The sequence below is a fragment of the Mytilus edulis genome, chromosome 9, assembly GCF_963676685.1.
Source record: "Mytilus edulis chromosome 9, xbMytEdul2.2, whole genome shotgun sequence".
Lineage (NCBI taxonomy): Eukaryota > Metazoa > Mollusca > Bivalvia > Mytilida > Mytilidae > Mytilus > Mytilus edulis.
The window spans coordinates 26,755,326-26,774,175 of record NC_092352.1 but is presented as its reverse complement, the minus strand read 5'-3'; the positions used below and the strand labels follow the sequence as shown (position 1 = coordinate 26,774,175).

The following is an 18,850-nucleotide window of genomic DNA, read 5'->3' as shown; positions in this document are numbered from 1 at the left end:
CATTTGAGCAGTCAAATTGCATTGACTGTATATTCATATGTGATATACAGTCACTGACCGTATATCACCTTGTTTATGACGTTGACAATGCGTTTCCGTAGAGTTTTATTTATGACGTCAATAAAACATACAGGTTCGCGGCACAGCCTCGCTTTCTACCTGTTTCTAAGCCTTGTACAAATAACATTGATATTTCGAGACAATGTATGGTTATTCTATACATATATATATATATATATATATATATATATATATAAAGATCACTATAATAAATGTTCTTGTGTATAGAAATATATATAGATTACTAAAAAATCCAACATTTCCGGTATGAATAGTTTTAATTCACTAGTACTTTCATGTTTAAATAACAATCTTCAGGTGAAACTATACATGAATAACGTAACTATGTAACGGTAGGTATGTAACGTCATAGTTGTCGTTGAGTATATAAAGGGAGATAAATCGTATTACACTTAGTCTATATATAGAAGTATGGAGCGTCATTATTACACAATAGAAAATGCATAGTTTGCATTCAATCGTGATTTAAATTTTGAAATAAAATGTTTTTCCTTTACTTCTCGTGTAATGTCACAACCCATATTCATTTTATAAAATGGGAATATTTTAAAAAATCCCCCTCCACATTCGTCTAAATGTTTGCTTAGGGGGATTTTTCTGTATTGTGGCTGCCTTATATGTTGTCTATGAATGCGCACTCTTTCTGTTACACTGTTCCCTGTTTGGCCGATATAAATTTCCTGGCAACCATTACATTTAATGCAATAAATTAAGTTCTCGGATTTACAGGTAATGTCTTCGTTGGTAAAAAGTGATAGACCATTAGGTATGTCCATTCCCTTGCCGACATGGATATACGGACATGCTCCACAACGACTGTCTCGACATTTTGACACACTGAATGTTCTTTGTTGGTCGAATCGTGCTCGGGTCAATAGTCGTTTAAGGTTTTGTGGTTGCCGTTTACTTTGTAGAAGTGTTTCTGTATTAATTAAACGGCGCATCTTTTCATCCTGATCAAGAATAGGTAAATGTGCCTTTGCAACGGGAATTATTTTAAAGTTCCGGGGATTATGTGTAATAACGAACGGTATTTTATCGTTGTTATTACTCTGCTCCTCGCAGGTGGAGCGTAGTTGGTTGGTTGGGATCTGTTTTGCCATTTGAATTCCCCTTTCTATTAAAGTCTCTGGATAGTTTTGCTTGATCAAAAATGATTGTAGTTCCTCTAGACGGTCTTCTCTCAAATGTTCATCCTCGACTACTGTACATATTTTTCTTGCTAAACAATAGGGGATATTCCTTTTGGTATGAGATGGGTGGCACGAATTAAAATCTAAATACTGATGAGTATCAGTACCTTTGTAAAAAATATCGGTTTTAATTTCAGTGCCATCTTTAATAACAAGAATGTCTAGAAACGGTAATTGGTTAAAATTTTCATCCTTCGTAAATTTTATGGAGGTATGAAGGTTATTTAGTATGTCCGAAAATAGTTGGAGTTCTTCGTCGGATTTGTTCCAGATAATGAAGCAATCATCAAGGTATCTTTTCCATGATAATTCGAATTCTCTTGCAAATTCAACTCCAAAATTATTTTCAACTTCTTGATACAGTCTTTGTTCAAGGAAGCCCATGACTAATGTTGCATAGGTTGGTGCAAATTTTGTTCCCATTGCTGTCCCCCGATGTTGCAAATAGTTCTTGCCATTGAAATAGAAAGAATTGTTTTCAAGAATTAGTTTAGTAGAATCGAGTATAAAGTCAACAGTGAATCGATTTGGTATTGCATCTCGATGTTTTGCAACCCAATATTGTATTGCCTCTATTCCTAAATCGTGTGGAATGTTCGTATATAGGCTTGTGACATCGAAGCTTACTAAACGAGCGTGAACCGGTGCTATTTTTGGCAGGTGTGAGAGAAAATCTATATCGTCTCTTATATAGCTCGGTACATATTTACACAATGGTTTCAAAATTATGTCTAAAAAGTTGCTTAGTCTGTGAGTGGGACTTGCTGGACCTGCAATGATGGGTCTAAGTTTAAGATCCGTCGGTTTTTGCACTTTTATGTATTCGTTTTGCTGAGAATTAATAGCCGATTGGATCTCCTTTGATTTATGGATTTTTGGAAGGCCATAAAAGTTACTCGTTTTCCTTTCGAAATTTTTCAAGTAATCATACTCTTTTTCCGTAGTGGCCGTTGTGTATTTGTTCAGTACGGTATTCATTCTTCTCTTGACTAGATGATCTATATTATCAGGAATTTCTGAGTAAAATGTCGAATCATTGAGTTGTTCTTCAACTTTAATTCTATAGTAGTCTGAATCCATTATTACTATTGCCCCACCTTTATCGGCCTGCTTAATTACTATGCTTTTATCGTTTCTTAGATTTTGGAGTGCTGACTTTTCGCCTTTAGTTAAGTTGTGGTTGACTTTAATTGGTGTAAGTGGGTAGTTGACTAAGCAACTTTTTAGACATAATTTTGAAACCATTGTGTAAATATGTACCGAGCTATATAAGAGACGATATAGATTTTCTCTCACACCTGCCAAAAATAGCACCGGTTCACGCTCGTTTAGTAAGCTTCGATGTCACAAGCCTATATACGAACATTCCACACGATTTAGGAATAGAGGCAATACAATATTGGGTTGCAAAACATCGAGATGCAATACCAAATCGATTCACTGTTGACTTTATACTCGATTCTACTAAACTAATTCTTGAAAACAATTCTTTCTATTTCAATGGCAAGAACTATTTGCAACATCGGGGAACAGCAATGGGAACAAAATTTGCACCAACCTATGCAACATTAGTCATGGGCTTCCTTGAACAAAGACTGTATCAAGAAGTTGAAAATAATTTTGGAGTTGAATTTGCAAGAGAATTCGAATTATCATGGAAAAGATACCTTGATGATTGCTTCATTATCTGGAACAAATCCGACGAAGAACTCCAACTATTTTCGGACATACTAAATAACCTTCATACCTCCATAAAATTTACGAAGGATGAAAATTTTAACCAATTACCGTTTCTAGACATTCTTGTTATTAAAGATGGCACTGAAATTAAAACCGATATTTTTTACAAAGGTACTGATACTCATCAGTATTTAGATTTTAATTCGTGCCACCCATCTCATACCAAAAGGAATATCCCCTATTGTTTAGCAAGAAAAATATGTACAGTAGTCGAGGATGAACATTTGAGAGAAGACCGTCTAGAGGAACTACAATCATTTTTGATCAAGCAAAACTATCCAGAGACTTTAATAGAAAGGGGAATTCAAATGGCAAAACAGATCCCAACCAACCAACTACGCTCCACCTGCGAGGAGCAGAGTAATAACAACGATAAAATACCGTTCGTTATTACACATAATCCCCGGAACTTTAAAATAATTCCCGTTGCAAAGGCACATTTACCTATTCTTGATCAGGATGAAAAGATGCGCCGTTTAATTAATACAGAAACACTTCTACAAAGTAAACGGCAACCACAAAACCTTAAACGACTATTGACCCGAGCACGATTCGACCAACAAAGAACATTCAGTGTGTCAAAATGTCGAGACAGTCGTTGTGGAGCATGTCCGTATATCCATGTCGGCAAGGGAATGGACATACCTAATGGTCTATCACTTTTTACCAACGAAGACATTACCTGTAAATCCGAGAACTTAATTTATTGCATTAAATGTAATGGTTGCCAGGAAATTTATATCGGCCAAACAGGGAACAGTGTAACAGAAAGAGTGCGCATTCATAGACAACATATAAGGCAGCCACAATACAGAAAAATCCCCCTAAGCAAACATTTAGACGAATGTGGAGGGGGATTTTTTAAAATATTCCCATTTTATAAAATGAATATGGGTTGTGACATTACACGAGAAGTAAAGGAAAAACATTTTATTTCAAAATTTAAATCACGATTGAATGCAAACTATGCATTTTCTATTGTGTAATAATGACGCTCCATACTTCTATATATAGACTAAGTGTAATACGATTTATCTCCCTTTATATACTCAACGACAACTATGACGTTACATACCTACCGTTACATAGTTACGTTATTCATGTATAGTTTCACCTGAAGATTGTTATTTAAACATGAAAGTACTAGTGAATTAAAACTATTCATACCGGAAATGTTGGATTTTTTAGTAATCTATATATATATATATATATATATATATATATATGACAAACAAATAAAAAAAGCCATAGACATTGAAAACAATGCACATCTATTATATAGTCAGTCAGACTACCTACGACGAACTGAAAAGTCTCCTAAGATTCAGTAGCCGTGTAGGTAAATTATGTGAAAATCAAGACTTGCATAAAAAATATACCAATATTAGAGACAATGGCGTCATTTTCCTCAGAGCTCTCAGCTCCTTGATTGAGAATGTCAGTCTTAATAAATACACAAAGACATCATTATTTGAATTGTTATTTTATTACTATGCAAAACTTAACAAACAACAAACAGGTAATCAATATCTATTCTAAATCATTATTATTAGTATTTTCTTCTCCGTCATTCGATACTTCTCCGTCGTTTTCCTCTTGGATAGCCCCTAAATTATCAACAGTTGTCTGCTCTTCAGTAGGGTCATTACTATAGTTATCTGCAGTATCTATAAAATCACCGTCACCATGACCCGCCTCCTCGACATATGGATCCTCAAAGTGGTCCTGTGAAGCTTGTAAATCCTTGAATTCATCGAAAGCAGCCATTAGTCTGACAAGTGATTCATTCAGTGGTGTCATGAACAAAATAAGGCAGGCTGACATCAAAAAGCTGTTGAAGGCAACAAATAGCCCCTGAAATGCAAAGTTGAATTGACTTATGATTATGTGTGCGTTTCCAATCCCTTTATTTTCTTGAATGTTCTAACCTAAGTAAATCGGTATTAACTGCGCTATCATTTGCATTAAAAAGAGTCCTAAAAGTCAAACGTAAAGGGTTTCATTTAGTTCTGTGATATTAATGTTAACATGTGACTTGAAACAAAAGTAAACCATACATATTGATGAAACATAGATTTATTATCTTCTTAGCTTGTTTGGAAATTTCCCGTCTATTTATATACCATGACTAGTCTCCCTTTGCTGAAGTTATCCCCTCACACCATAATGATTTAAGTGACCGTTACGGGATATATGTGTCACATATGACCACGAAAATGTTCCATGTATGTAGCCACATTGCCCTCCTTTTCTCTACGATCGTGGCATCAATGAATACTACTTATCTTGAATATTAACTTTGCATGACTGATGAGCAACACAACGGCTTTATACATGTGGTGCAGGAACAACTTGCATCTTTTGCATCTGAGTAAACCCTCAATTTTGAATGATTCGTGTTGCTTGCTTAGTTGTTCAGTATAGCGTTAAGCTGTTTTGTCAATTTCTTTCGGCCACGGTGTTGTCTGTTTTTTTTTTCGACTTATGTTTTTTGCGTTTTTTTTTTTAAATCACCCTTGGTATAGTCTTCTATCCTTTTGTGAATAGGTTTGTTAACGACACTTGTTTCCTTATCAAAATAATGATTCATGGTAAGACTGCAGTAAAGGGGCACGATTTAGGTAGCAACAAACAGTTAGGGGGGGGGGGGGGGGGGGGGGTTGACACTCCTAATGTATTTTCTCGGTGCGAATAGGTTGATTAGTGACATGGGCAAAACCAAATTAGCAAAAATAGTTTCTATAGTCAAATTCCACAGGCACATGTCTCAGAAAAAAAATTATTCCTGTATACCTTTATATAACTCAGTGTTATATAAAGGTATACAAGAAAAAAAATTCTGAGACGAGTGCCTGTGTCCAATTCCCCGAAGATGAGACCGTAACAGAGTGAGAGGGATGAAACCTCGGATACGAAGTGTAATTTTTCAGTCTATCTGACAAGAGTAATTTGTAATTACTGAACGACAAAAGTCAAAAATCTGCAATATCGAACTTTACCTCCATTTTAAAGTACCTTCCGTGCATCTTAATTTTGAAAGTTTGGTTACAGAGAAGTAGATGAAAATGTGAAAGTGTAATGATAAGGACGACGGACGTCAGGATGTGACAATAGCTCGCCTGGCCTGAAAGCCCAGGAAGGCTAACACTATCACCATCGCAACGTTACAAATCTTATTTTAATTATTATTTACCTCCCACATCCGTGAAAACAGCATTCTAGATAGGAAATATCCCATCCAACCTACAACCATTGGTCCAAACAAAATCATGAGGTCGCGAATTATCTCCCATAACAAAGAGATCTCCCTTTGCAAATGTTCGACCTGAAAATAAAAACAAATCACTCATTCCATAATTTACTATTTTCACAGTCTTTAAACTTTCTGCAATTAATTGGTTTTCAAAAGTTATTGATTCAGGTGTAAATATCAGGGAATTGTTTTAACAAGACGGAAAGACATGATAGGAGAAATCAAGGTACTTGACAATGCTTTGCACTTGTAACTTGCTCTGACTGAATGCTGGACCGTTTGTGCTGGCGTGTCTGCATTTTTGTTAGCTTGATTGCCTTGATAAGCTACGAGTTTTAAAATAATTCAAAATAAGATTATTTTTTTTATAATCAATGAAAGTGAAATAGTGAAATAATAAATTCACTTTTAGCAGCCAGTTTGGTTCATTTTTTGTCATAATAAGCTATGAGAAAACCGCTGGTGCATTTTTTTTTTTATCTTTAATACAGATTTAAGATTTAAGAATTAAGATTTCAAAACATTTTACTGGTCATCTCGTGGTGTACACATGCTAAGAAGTACTGTCCAGATCTTTATTGAGTTACCTGACGTTGAATTTGTTCTTGTGAAAACTTAAATTCTGCTTTGATCTTTTCTCCATAGTCTATAACGAGATAGCCTGAAAGATAAATATATATATGTAAACGATAGCAAACTCCTCCATTCAAATGTATAAAAAATCAGAGATGTCGTAATTCACGTGCTCCGTCAAAAAGAAATATGAAATCATTGGTTTATTATAAGATTGAAAAATCATCGGAATACGTCCAGTCACATATATTACATACACTGTTGAGATCTCAGTCCCTGTATGTGTGTTGATTAATTTATTACCACTAGGGAAAACCAAATATTCACGAAAAAATAGAATTTCAAGATTTTTAAGCAGGCGTCATAATGTTTGCTAAACGTTTGAGGGGAAAGGGATAAGGGGACCAGGACCGGTGTGCCATTTTTTTCTCAGTTATGTAGTATATAATTATTATCAGTCGGAGTCCCAGAGAGAACAGATATTTACATAATGAAATGCACTTTCTTTGTTCCTATAATTATAGAAGTCCACGATTATTTTAAAATTATTCAAACACACCTAATCTGAAACAAATATTCAAATATTTTTTTGTAAGTTAGTTTGTAACGGAGATGCTGAAATTAGACTATGTCTCTTGTCAAGAATATTGGATGACGCAAAATGAAATATATCACTGTGCAAGTGCGGAATAATCGGAATTGAATATTTAAATAAAATTATATTGTGAAAATTGTATAGACGTTTCTTCAACTTACTAGATATTTTGTATAAGACTTTGACATCCTTATGGAGGAATTATACCTACTAAGATGTACCTGTGAAAGACACGTTTGGTATTGGGTCTGAATTAGACGAAGAGGAATTGAAATAGCTCCTCACTATTTGACTGTTAATTTTATTACCTAAATTATGGTTTGGCTTCATCATACATGTATAAATTTTATTTAGAATATTAAAGTATCTGAACGTCTGTATTTGGTCTCATTTGTCAAATAGAAAATTGCTCAGACCAAATAGAAAGAACTTTTATCCGGGTGAGCAGGACACGCCCAATCAACACGAGAGGGTGGTGACGCATAGCCACCCGACCCTCTTGTTATTCAATCTGTTCGCTTATTTATATTAAATATGGCAAAAATGCTTAGTTGCAAGTATTCCAATGGAAGTGACGATGGAAGATAATTCAATATGTACCGATTCGAAAATTGTTTTAGATAAATGGAAATGTGATTTTTCAAATATGTTAAATTCTGGAAATTTATATGAAGCTACGGAAAAAGATGTTAACAGTTGCATAATAACCGATGGTATTCTTGATAGTGAAATAACCAATGATGAAGTTCTCAATATTTTAAAATTGTCAAAAGCGGGAAAATCTCCTGGTTGTGATGAAATTCCAATGGAGATGTATAAAAATCAGACAGCTATAAGCGCCCTTACTCAAGTGTTCAACATTTGTTACAATTCAGGAATGATACCGGAGCTATGGAGTAGAGGAATAATCACCCCAATACCGAAGAGTTCGACTTCCGACCCTCGAGACCCGATGTCTTACAGAGGAATAACATTGGCGCCAACCTCATATAAACTGTATTGCGGAGTACTGAATTCAAGATTAACTGTAAAGCTTGATGAACTAAATTGTATACATGATGAACAAAATGGTTTTAGATCTAATCGCAGTATTATAGATCATTTGTCAACAATTACAAGTATTATTGAAACAAGAAAAATGTGTAAAGTGTCTACTTTTGCAGCTTTTATTGATTTCAAAAAAGCATATGATACTGTAAACAGATTTTTATTATTTTGTAAACTTGAGTCAATAGGAATTAGTAGTAAAATGTTGAATGCTTTAAAATCTTTATATCATAAAGTACAGTCATGTGTTAAAGTAAATGGGAAAATAACCCAATGGTTTGATGTTCAATGTGGTTTAAAACAAGGGTGTGTGTTATCGCCAATTTTATTCAATACTTTTATTAATAATTTAGTAAGTGAGGTTATAAGTTTAAATTTTGGTATTCCGATAGAGGAAGAGAAGATATGTATTTTGCTCTATGCTGATGATATTGTTTTACTTGTTGAAAATGAATCAGACTTGCAGATGCTCTTAGATATTATACATATGTGGTGTCATAAAAATGATATTAGTGTTAATTTGAGTAAATCTAAGATTATTCATTTTAGACCACCTTCATTTCCAAGGTCTATTTATACATTTATGCTGGGTAATGATAATATTGAAATTGTAATACAATAAACTTACCTTGGTTTACATCTTACAGAATTTTTAAATTATGATTTAATGGAAACAGCTATTGCCAGGTCGGCAAGTAGAGCTCTTGGGTTATTGATCGCAAAATGTAAATCAAATGGTGGTTTTTGTTACTCTACTTATACAAAGCTTTATGACACACTTGTATGGTCAGTCATCCATTATGGTGCTTCAATATGGAGAACAAGGGAATTATCTTGCATAAATGCCGTTAAAAACAGAGCGATGAGATTTTTTATGGGTGTAGGAAAGTATACACCAAACTTATCTCTGTATGGTGATATGGGCTGGATTCCATGCAATGTAAAGCAATGGTCAGACGTTTTTAGATTATGGTCCAGATTTTGTAAAATGGACAATGATAGATTGAACAGAAGAGTATTTATGTGGTCATACAAGTATGGAAATAAGCCAATTAAAAACTGGTGCTTCAGAGTAATGACTAAGTTTAAAGAGTATAATATTGAACCATATTGTAATTGTGATATATTGTTAACTAAAAATAAAAGGATATAGAATGCTTAGCTATTGATTTATATAAAACTGAATGGCATAATAAGTTGGCTTCGAATGAATATGCCAAACTACGTACTTATAAATTATTTAAAACAGAATTTAAGGTAGAAAATTACATTAAATTTGTTAAACTGTTGCAGGGAAATATAGAAGTGCTTTTGCAAAATTTTGCTGTGGTGTTGCGCCCCTAAAAATTTAAATAGGCCGGTATCAGAACTTACCTATTAATGAAAGAACATGTTTTAGTTGTAATGATACCATTGAAGATGTGAAACATGTAATTTTGAAATGTCCACTATATGCAGATTTTCGTGCTGTGTTGTTTAGTCATGCTAATTCTTTTTGTCATGATTTTAGTAGTATTTCAGATTACGATAAATTTGTATTTTTACTTACTGATGAAAATGTTTACTTTTATCTGCTATAATATTTTACTGAAAAGAAAATATTTATTATATTCTTAAAATTTGTAAACTTTTGATGTTTTATGTTTTATATTTTATGTGTCTGTGTATATACATTGTATATATATATATATATATATATGTAAATGTATATACCATTTTTTGTAGTATCTCATAACTCTTTTTAGAGTGGCTCTTGTTTTATTTTGGAAATTGTAATATTATGTACAAAAAAAATGTTTTATAAGAGGTGAGACTCAAATAAAATATTGCCTTGTCTTGTCTTGTCTTGCAAAAATGCTATTCGTTCTACATGTTTCATTACATGTTGGAATTGTATTTTTTATTTTTATTTTCGATGCATGATTTTTTCATCAGTTGTTTTTTTGCTTTATACTTCCAATCCCGTCAGTAACTGCAGGAACTCTCAGATCTGTACTACCGTACATGTAAATGTCTTCTTAGTTGTGGGGATGTATAAATACCCTGCTACGTCTGGTTTGTGGGTAAATTGTGCTTTTGTTACTGTTAGTGTTACTGTTAAGATGTTTTTCTGCTTTGTATCGATCTGATGAGTTTTGCCCTTCTCAACTGATTTTTATGTTGTGTTCTTATGTTGTACTATTACACCACTGTCGGTGGTTAGGGGAGGTCTTGGCGTCAGCAATCTAGTTTAATCTACCACATTCTGTATGTGCCTGTTTAGTTTCTATGCTGTGTTTTGTAAACTGTTGTTTTTATTTTTATATATAGTCTTTCCGCCAGTTTCCGTTTCGCAACGGTTTTGTCAGTTTATTTTCTATTTTGTGAGTTGGAAGATCTTAGAATGTCCCTTTGGTATCTTTCATTTTTCTTTTGTGTTCGTAAAATTGTTAAATAATCCAACGAACGAAGTGAACCAGTTACCTTTTGTTTTATCTTGATTTGTATTGTTTGAGTTTTTCAAACCGAGATCAACTTCGTCAGCCATTTTGTCTGTTTATGTCACGTGTTTATTTCTAAACGTCAACGGGGTTGAGTGACGTCATAACTGAAATTAGATCACATGACGTTGTCGCGCACAACATGGTATATCTATGCACCAGTCTCCACTTTCGGGTTTTTCAACTCCCCTGATTTGTATTTTTTAAACAATCAGTTTTGGTCTCTAACGTCAAATATTGCCTGACGAACGTTACATGCTAGATATGGCCTTCTACACAGGTTCTGGTCTTAAGAAATTTAAAACAGACAGACCATTCTTTTTATGAGGGGGAGGGGAAGCGGGGGCTAGAGGGGGTCTCATCCCGAATTCCCGTTTTTTTTTAATCTCCACCTGGTGTTTTTCAGAAAAATGTACATGCAGTTCTTGTAAATAATGTACTTACTTGCTGCCCCATAACTTGATCTCAAACCTGCTGTGGTTTTTTTTTATGTTTTATCTTTTTGCAGTTATTTTTATTTTTTTATTTAGCTATTTATTTCTTTTGCTTATGCATTACCTTTGCTATAGCTGCATGCAGTCTTTTGTTGGTGCTTACAATGTTAAATTTTGCATGTGCTGCTCCGATATGAATACTATGACTTGTGACTTAATGTTTTACCAATAATTCGTAATACATGTAGAAATCGTAAAATGGTACCAAAGGAACATTACTATCTCAAATCGGAAAATTAACAATAGGGAACGAAAAGTTATTTTCCCTGTGTAAATTTTTGTGTAAAGTTTCTGCGTAAAAGTTAAATATCAAAATCTAGGAAAGATCGACAGTTATAATTACCGTCTATATTTATTTTATTTCAAGTAAGTTCCTTGTGTCAAATTTCGGCAGTATATTTAAAAATGAAAAAAAACATCATCAAGATATATCTAATATTCCTGGACTTATATTTAATATTTATAATAAGTGGGCCCCTCTTTTAGAAAAGTTCTCCTTAATATAAGCTAGGGGCCTCGGTGGTCGAGTGGTCTATAAGTAATCGCTAGCCAGTCAACACTGAGGTTGTGAGTTTGAACCCGGTCCGCTCCTGCGGATGCACTTGACTCCAATCTTATTTTTTTGTAGGATTGTCAGTCTTCCTATCGGAGGTCGGTGGTTTTCTCCGTGCACTCTGGCTTCCTCCACCAATAAAAAAACTGACCACCACGAAAGAGCCTAAATGCGGTACTTAAAAGTGGCGTTAAAACACCAAAAATCAAACCAAATACTTGTATATAATAATTAATAATCTAATTTTCTTTTTTCTTTGAAGTCTACAACAGTAATATGGCCCCCTTGTCTGAAGGAAGTCATTCATTTAAGGGATATCTCTCATTTCTCAACCGGTTAAATAGGCCTATAACGTTTTTTCTCTAATTTTTGTGCTATTTTCACATTTCCTGACCGGTGTGAGAAAAATATTTCTCCTCACTATAGTGAAAAATCTGTTCTCGGCAAATGATTAGTCGAAATTTGATTATGACGTCTAAATGTTTTGTTTTCTTCTGAATTTTCCTATTGTGACGTCATGAAAAAAGGCGACCATGCCTGATGACGTCGCATATAAAGAACACAAGTTTCTGAAAATCTTTGAAAAAGAAGGATAAAAATCAATAGAGAAACAGATTCCTACACTATAACTCGTGTATTAAGATATTTCTCCACTCTCGACAGTTAAATTTTAGTTATTTAAAGAGCTCGGCAAGCCTCGCGCTTTAAATAATAAAATTTAACTGTCTCGAGTGGAGAAATATCGTAATACACTTGTTGCAGTGTTGGAATCTATATTTCTTAATGGACACATCTGATGGTTTGATCGAGTCTACAGCTCATTTCTTATTGCATTGTAAAAAATATGACGAATTGCGTAATGACATTATTTTCTCAATTAATTATCCAGTCACACTAAACACGGATTTACTTTTATTTGGATCACAAGCTCTAAATTTAGACCAAAATAAGGATATTTTTGGAAAAGTACAAAAATTCTTACTTAAGTGCAAGAGATTTACAAGATAAATTGTTATTCACTATTTTCAGAAAGTTGCATTTCATCTAAACATGTGTATTACATAGTATTTCAGTGTAGTTTCTTTTTTCTTTCTTTTTACTTTTTTTTTCTTCTTTTGTTGTATTTATTTTCATTATTTTAGAATAATTTTTTTTTTCTCCTTTCTTTTTTAGTTACATAGTAACTTATTTATTCTTGTTCCATATCATTGTAATATTGCATGCTATATTTATGTAATAGTTAACTGGAGTTGGTATTTCAAGGAAACGGATTAATATAAGCTATATATAGCTTGTTTCTGAATCCTGTTATTATTGTGTATTTTGTATGATTATATATTTGTATTGATGATGAATAAATATGTTTAAACTAATGGACACATCTTTTCATAGTAAAAGGAAGACAACTCGTTCTTGAAAATACATGTATCAATAAGATGTGATCTGCGTGCCATTGAGACAAGTAAACAATTATAGGTCAAAGTACGGTCTTCAACACGGAGTCTTGGCTCACGCCAAACAGCAAGCCGCTATAAAGGGTCCCAAAATGAGAAGTGTAAAACAATGAAAACAGGAAAACCAATGGTCTAATCTATATGAAAAACGAGAAACACTTATCATTGAACCACATCAACATACGACAACCACTGAACAATACGTTCCTGTGCAAACAAATACAGTGAGTTTAAACTGGAGCCAACTTTCACCCTAACCTGAAGAATTGGCGTAACATCTTGTGAAAAGACACGTTATAAAATATCAATCACCATACTTGATATTAGTGACAAGGGAACGTCAACATCTAAAATTGGATAAAACAGGAAATAAAAAATCATCTCTTTTCAGATAAAGATATCAAGATACAGAAAAGGGTAGTGTTCGCTGTTGGTATTTGCTTTATTTAAAGTCTGTTCAGGTCAGCAGGATACATCTCGTTACAACTGTCAGACAACTTCTTCATTTTTTTTCTTCATTTGTGTCCATTATTTTTTAAACCTATTTAAATAGAAAGAAACTTTAAATAACAAAAATGATCGAGATAAGTTCTACCAATAGGTCAACATGATTGAAACTGTTTTTCGACACCTAATTGAAGTTAATGCCCTTTAATAATGATTTCGCCATTATTTTGCGTATTTATACGACCGCCAAATTTAAAATATTTTTGTCGTATATTGGTATCGTCGTCGTCAGCGTCAGCGTCGTCCGAAGACCGATGGTTTCCGGATAATAACTTTAGTATAAGATAATAGAAATCAATAGAATTTTTTTAACACAATGTTTATAACCACAAAAGGAAGGTTGGGATTGGTTTTGGGGGTTATGGTCCCACATGTTTATGAATAAGGGGTCAAAAGGGGGCCCAAATAAGCATTTTTGTAGTTTGCAGTCAATGTAAGTGTATAAATCTCTGAGATTATATCACAAGTTTCCATACTACAAAGGGATAGTTATGGAGTGTTATGGCTCAAATCATTTAGCAATTAGGGGCAAAAAAAGGGGAAAAACGAGGGTTTTTCTGGTTAGAGGACAATTTAGACAATTTAAAAGTAGTGTAAGGGAGGTAATCCAATTCCGTTTAAAGAATACTATTATATACATATGTTTGATTACATCCCTTACACTGCTTGAAAATTATGTATTAAGGAATGATGATTAGCTGTTTTGTTTTTAGAAGTTACTATTAATTTTAGCAATCAAATTTATATTGCAATATTTTTATGATGTATTTAAACAGGTCGAGAACTCTAGATTTCTTTACGTCAGAATATACTTGCATAGTAATTTCCCAAACACAAGGCCAATACGGCCTTGAAAAACTGACCAATCGACTCAATGAGCTACAATGCATTGTGGGCTACTACGAATTTACTACAACCGGAAAACACGTGGAATTAGTGGAAGAACTGTCAACTAATATAGTGTCTGGGATTCTCAAAATATATGGGGTTTTTTCTGTGAATGTGATTATTGTTAAATATATAACATAATCTTCAATTTGCATGCTCAGATTAAAAAAGTATTGTTTACGGGCTTCACTATTCGACTTTCTTTTTCGCCTTGTTAAAGTTGTTTAACAGGTTTTTTTCCATTGTTATGCATTATCCCTGTGCAATAATTTTACGACCTGAAACTGAAATTTCAGATGAAATGACCACTGTCCACATAAAAAAAATTGAGCTCTTTTAAACCTGTATAATGTCATTCCAAACTCATTTCTGCCTAGAAAAACACGAAAACTTTCATTGAAACTCTTCTTTCTGTACTGGATGTGTAAAATTTTTATCAGGACCTGAACTGAAAGTAAGAACATCATAATATTAAGAATGCTAAAAAAAGTGTTATGAAAGCGGCAAGGCGGATCCAGCCATTTTAAAAAGGGGGGTCCTAAACCAGAACAAAAAAGGGGGTTGGGCTTCCAACTACATGTCCCCATTCAAATGCATTGATCGTTCAAAAAAAGGGGATCCAAGCCCCGGAACACCCCCTTGGATGAGCGGGTACGGTATATAGCTTAATACATTTAGTATATCTTCATCCATCGATAAAGTCCGTTTCTTGCTAATTTTATCACAAAATATACCTCATAGGTTTTTTATCGTTCGGCTGCTGTCATGTTGACGTATGTGAAATATCTCAAATATTTATAGCCTCTGGATCACAGTAGGTGCCATATTACCTATCATTTTTATTTTAAAACGTGCTTTGTATGTAGAAAAAAGAAGATGTGAGGTATGAGTGCCAAATGAGACATCTTTCAAAAAAAGACATAATTTAATACGTAAGCAGTCATAGATTCTAGTACGCTATAAATGACACAATCCAAACAACAACAAAAAAAAAACAAAAAAAAAACAACGGCCCAATATAATAATATATATAAGGAGAAGAAATCTGTCTAATAAAAAAACAACGTTTATAGGTTTGTATATATAGGAGCCTATATTTCAGTGGTTGTCGTTTGTTTTTGTGTTACATATTCGTTTTTCGTTCATTTTTTTCATATAATTAAGGCCGTTTTCCCGTTTGAATTATTTTACATTGTCATATCGGGGTCTTTTATAGCTGACTATGCGTATGGGCTTTGCTCATTGTTGAAGGCCGTACGATGACCTATAAATGTTAATTTCTGTGTCATTTTGGTCTCTTGTGGACAGTTGTCCCATTGGCAATCATACCACATCTTCTTTTTTATATTAGATCCAACGCTGCAATTTTCACAAAACATATCAAATTTTCCACCTCGTCGCACATACATATGGATAACATCATTACAGCTTATTTTCTAATACTTGTAGAGCAAAACTTTGTTTAGCTTGCTTGCTTTGTTTGTATATAGTACAATCATATTAGGATAACAACCAATTAAATTCAAATATAAAATATACAAGTTAAACTATGCCAAATATATATATTGTTTAAAGATGTCAATCTTATTTTCAAAGCTTGAATAAACAATTATACACACAAAGCAAGCAAGCCAACCAAAATTTTACTTTGCAAGCATTAGGAAATCAGCTGTAATGATTTTATTCAGTTTGGCAAATGTCCGAGCCCGTTAAAAAACGAAAACAAAATGAAACTACAGTTGCTGACTTCACTACCTTTGGAACAGTTTGGAAGTCTCATATACTAAAATGTGACAAAAATAAATACATTTGTACTTATAGATTTTGTCAACACTGCCATGTATGTACATATTTCTTCGCCTTTTTTACGAACACAAAATTCAAGGATCACACATTTGCCTTTAATTATCTATACGGAAATTGCTGTACTCGTGAATATTAGCACCGGCTGTTATCGACGGCTTAATTTACACAAGTAAGATTATCTCATGGGTGTTTGTGTTTTTCGCTGTTGTTTCGTTGCTGTCTGGTGGGCGAATACATGAAATCTCCGTGCCATCATCAAACATATTAATGGCTATATATCGGGTTATTCAAACCCTTTTTTCTTCGCATAGAAACAACTCTTCGTTAATCTGAGCATGGAAGGAATACTTAGTATCACGAACTATAAATGAGGATACACAAAATGAAAAACTAAGCGAAATTGTGAATCCCGCATTGCACGAAAAATGTGTTGTATTTCAGTAAATAACACGTGTTCTCGGTTGATTGTAAACACGTAGTAGTCCATCATGCATCGTTACTCATTGAGTGGATTGGTCAAAAACCTAGGTAAATTGCGTCACATGTCAATAAACAATTACATGTGCGAGAACATAAGTATGCTAATTTATGCATTTCCATATAAGGTAGTGGTCCCGACCTGTTAAATGAGTAGTTATTGTTGCAAACTCCATTACAAATTTGAATTGGGATTATATTTTGGAATAAGGGAATGGGGGGGGGGGGGGGTTGAGAAAAAAAGGGGGTAATAAAAATTTGGGGGGAGTACAATTTTTCTCATCTCAGATTTCAGAAATTAAAAAGAAAATTTCTTCAAATATTTTTTAAGGGATTATTAAACATTCAATAGCATAGTGTATTGCAAAAGCAAAAAACAATGATTTAAGTTCATTAGACCGCATTCATTCTTTGTCAGAAACCTATGCTGGGTCAACTATTTAATCACAATCCAAATTCAGAGCTGTATCAAGCTTGAAGGTTATGTCCATACTTGCCCCAACTGTTCAGGGTTCGACCTCTGCCGTCGTATAAAGATGCGCCCTGCGGATCATCTGGTTGCTTAATATTATCTTGAAAACTCTAGATGGAAATTTGTAAGAGCAAATAAGATCAACAAGACAATCTCTACAAACAAGTCAGCAATACCGAAGATTTTAGTCGACTCCTCATTGAAGTTTTCACCTTTTTGTAACGATTTCCGATTTTTTTCAATTTTACCTATTATTATTATCTTGAAAATTATTAATAGATAGATAGAAATTTAAAAAAAATTGATCAGCAAGACACGAGCTCTCTCAGATCTGTTCCTGGTGTCTTTTTTGTTGTTGGGATATACAAGTACCCGGCCACGTCCACTTGTATTTTTGTCCATCTGATGAGTTGAGCCTTTTTCAAATGATTTTTATAGTTCGATCTTATGTTGTACTGTTATACCACTGTCCCAGCTTAGGGGGAGGGTTGGGATCCTGCTAACATATTTAACCCCGCCACATTATGTATGTATGTGCCTGTCCCAAGTCAGGAGCCTGTAATTCAGTGGTTGTCGTTTGTTTATGTGTTACATATTTGTTTTTCGTTCATTTTTTTTATATATAAATAAGGCCGTTGGTTTTCTCGTTTGAATTGTTTTACATTGTCATTTCGGGTCCTTTTATAGCTGACTATGTGGTATGGGCTTTGCTCATTGTTGAATGCCGTACGGTGACCTATAGTTGTTAATGTCTGTGTCATTTTGGTCTCTTGTGGAGAGTTGTCTCATTAGCAATCATACCACATCTTCTTTTTTTTTATATGATCTACAAATAAGATACTTGGTCGAAATCTTCTATCGACCATTTATTGCCATTGCTTGCATTTAAATCAGAACCCTTTCATGATGATTTTGACCAAAAAATCAAGTGGCAATATTAATGAAGGTGTAGGTGAATTAGAACCTTTAGAACCTATAAGTTTGCTGATGTTATTTTTTTAAATATTTTGTTTCGTTTATTTTATTCATTTTAATATGTATTTCATTATTGTTGTTTGAAAAAAACTAAGTCACCTGAATTAGAAAAACATTGATTTTTAAAGGAATTAAAGGAAAAATTTGACTGTGAAAATCACAATGTTAGCTACCGGTCAAAAATCTAATATAAGTCTATAATAGTCACGATTGAAAAGTCTCCAACATTGAGGATGCATGTTGATGCCCATTACTAACACTA

At 33.6% G+C, this 18,850-nt stretch overlaps 2 protein-coding genes across 2 annotated transcripts; both read right to left on the bottom strand.

Annotated features, from left to right (window-relative positions):
* Positions 1-506: 506 nt before the first annotated feature.
* On the bottom strand, positions 507-2,354 carry LOC139489890 (uncharacterized). Its single transcript, XM_071276736.1, has one exon. It carries the CDS (start codon positions 2,352-2,354, stop codon positions 507-509), a length of 1,848 nt encoding a protein of 615 aa, XP_071132837.1.
* Positions 2,355-4,481: 2,127 nt separating this feature from the next.
* LOC139487931 (uncharacterized) lies at positions 4,482-11,080 on the bottom strand. The gene is made up of 4 exons (XM_071273169.1): positions 10,946-11,080; positions 6,855-6,928; positions 6,208-6,339; positions 4,482-4,868 (listed from the first exon to the last, which is right to left on the bottom strand). The coding sequence occupies exons 1-4, from the start codon at positions 11,007-11,009 to the stop codon at positions 4,545-4,547; spliced, it is 594 nt and encodes a 197-aa protein (XP_071129270.1). The 5' UTR covers positions 11,010-11,080; the 3' UTR covers positions 4,482-4,544.
* Positions 11,081-18,850: the final 7,770 nt, after the last annotated feature.

Excerpts from the sequence above, each read along its gene's own strand:
- LOC139489890 (XM_071276736.1), bottom strand. The coding sequence starts at position 2,354 with ATGGATTCAGACTACTATAGAATTAAAGTTGAAGAACAACTCAATGAT.
- LOC139487931 (XM_071273169.1), bottom strand. The coding sequence starts at position 11,009 with ATGGCTGACGAAGTTGATCTCGGTTTGAAAAACTCAAACAATACAAAT. Across the intron at positions 6,929-10,945 it reads AAATCAAGATAAAACAAAAG|GCTATCTCGTTATAGACTAT; the intron begins GTAACTGGTTCA and ends TTTATCTTTCAG. Across the intron at positions 6,340-6,854 it reads AAGAACAAATTCAACGTCAG|GTCGAACATTTGCAAAGGGA; the intron begins GTAACTCAATAA and ends TTTTATTTTCAG.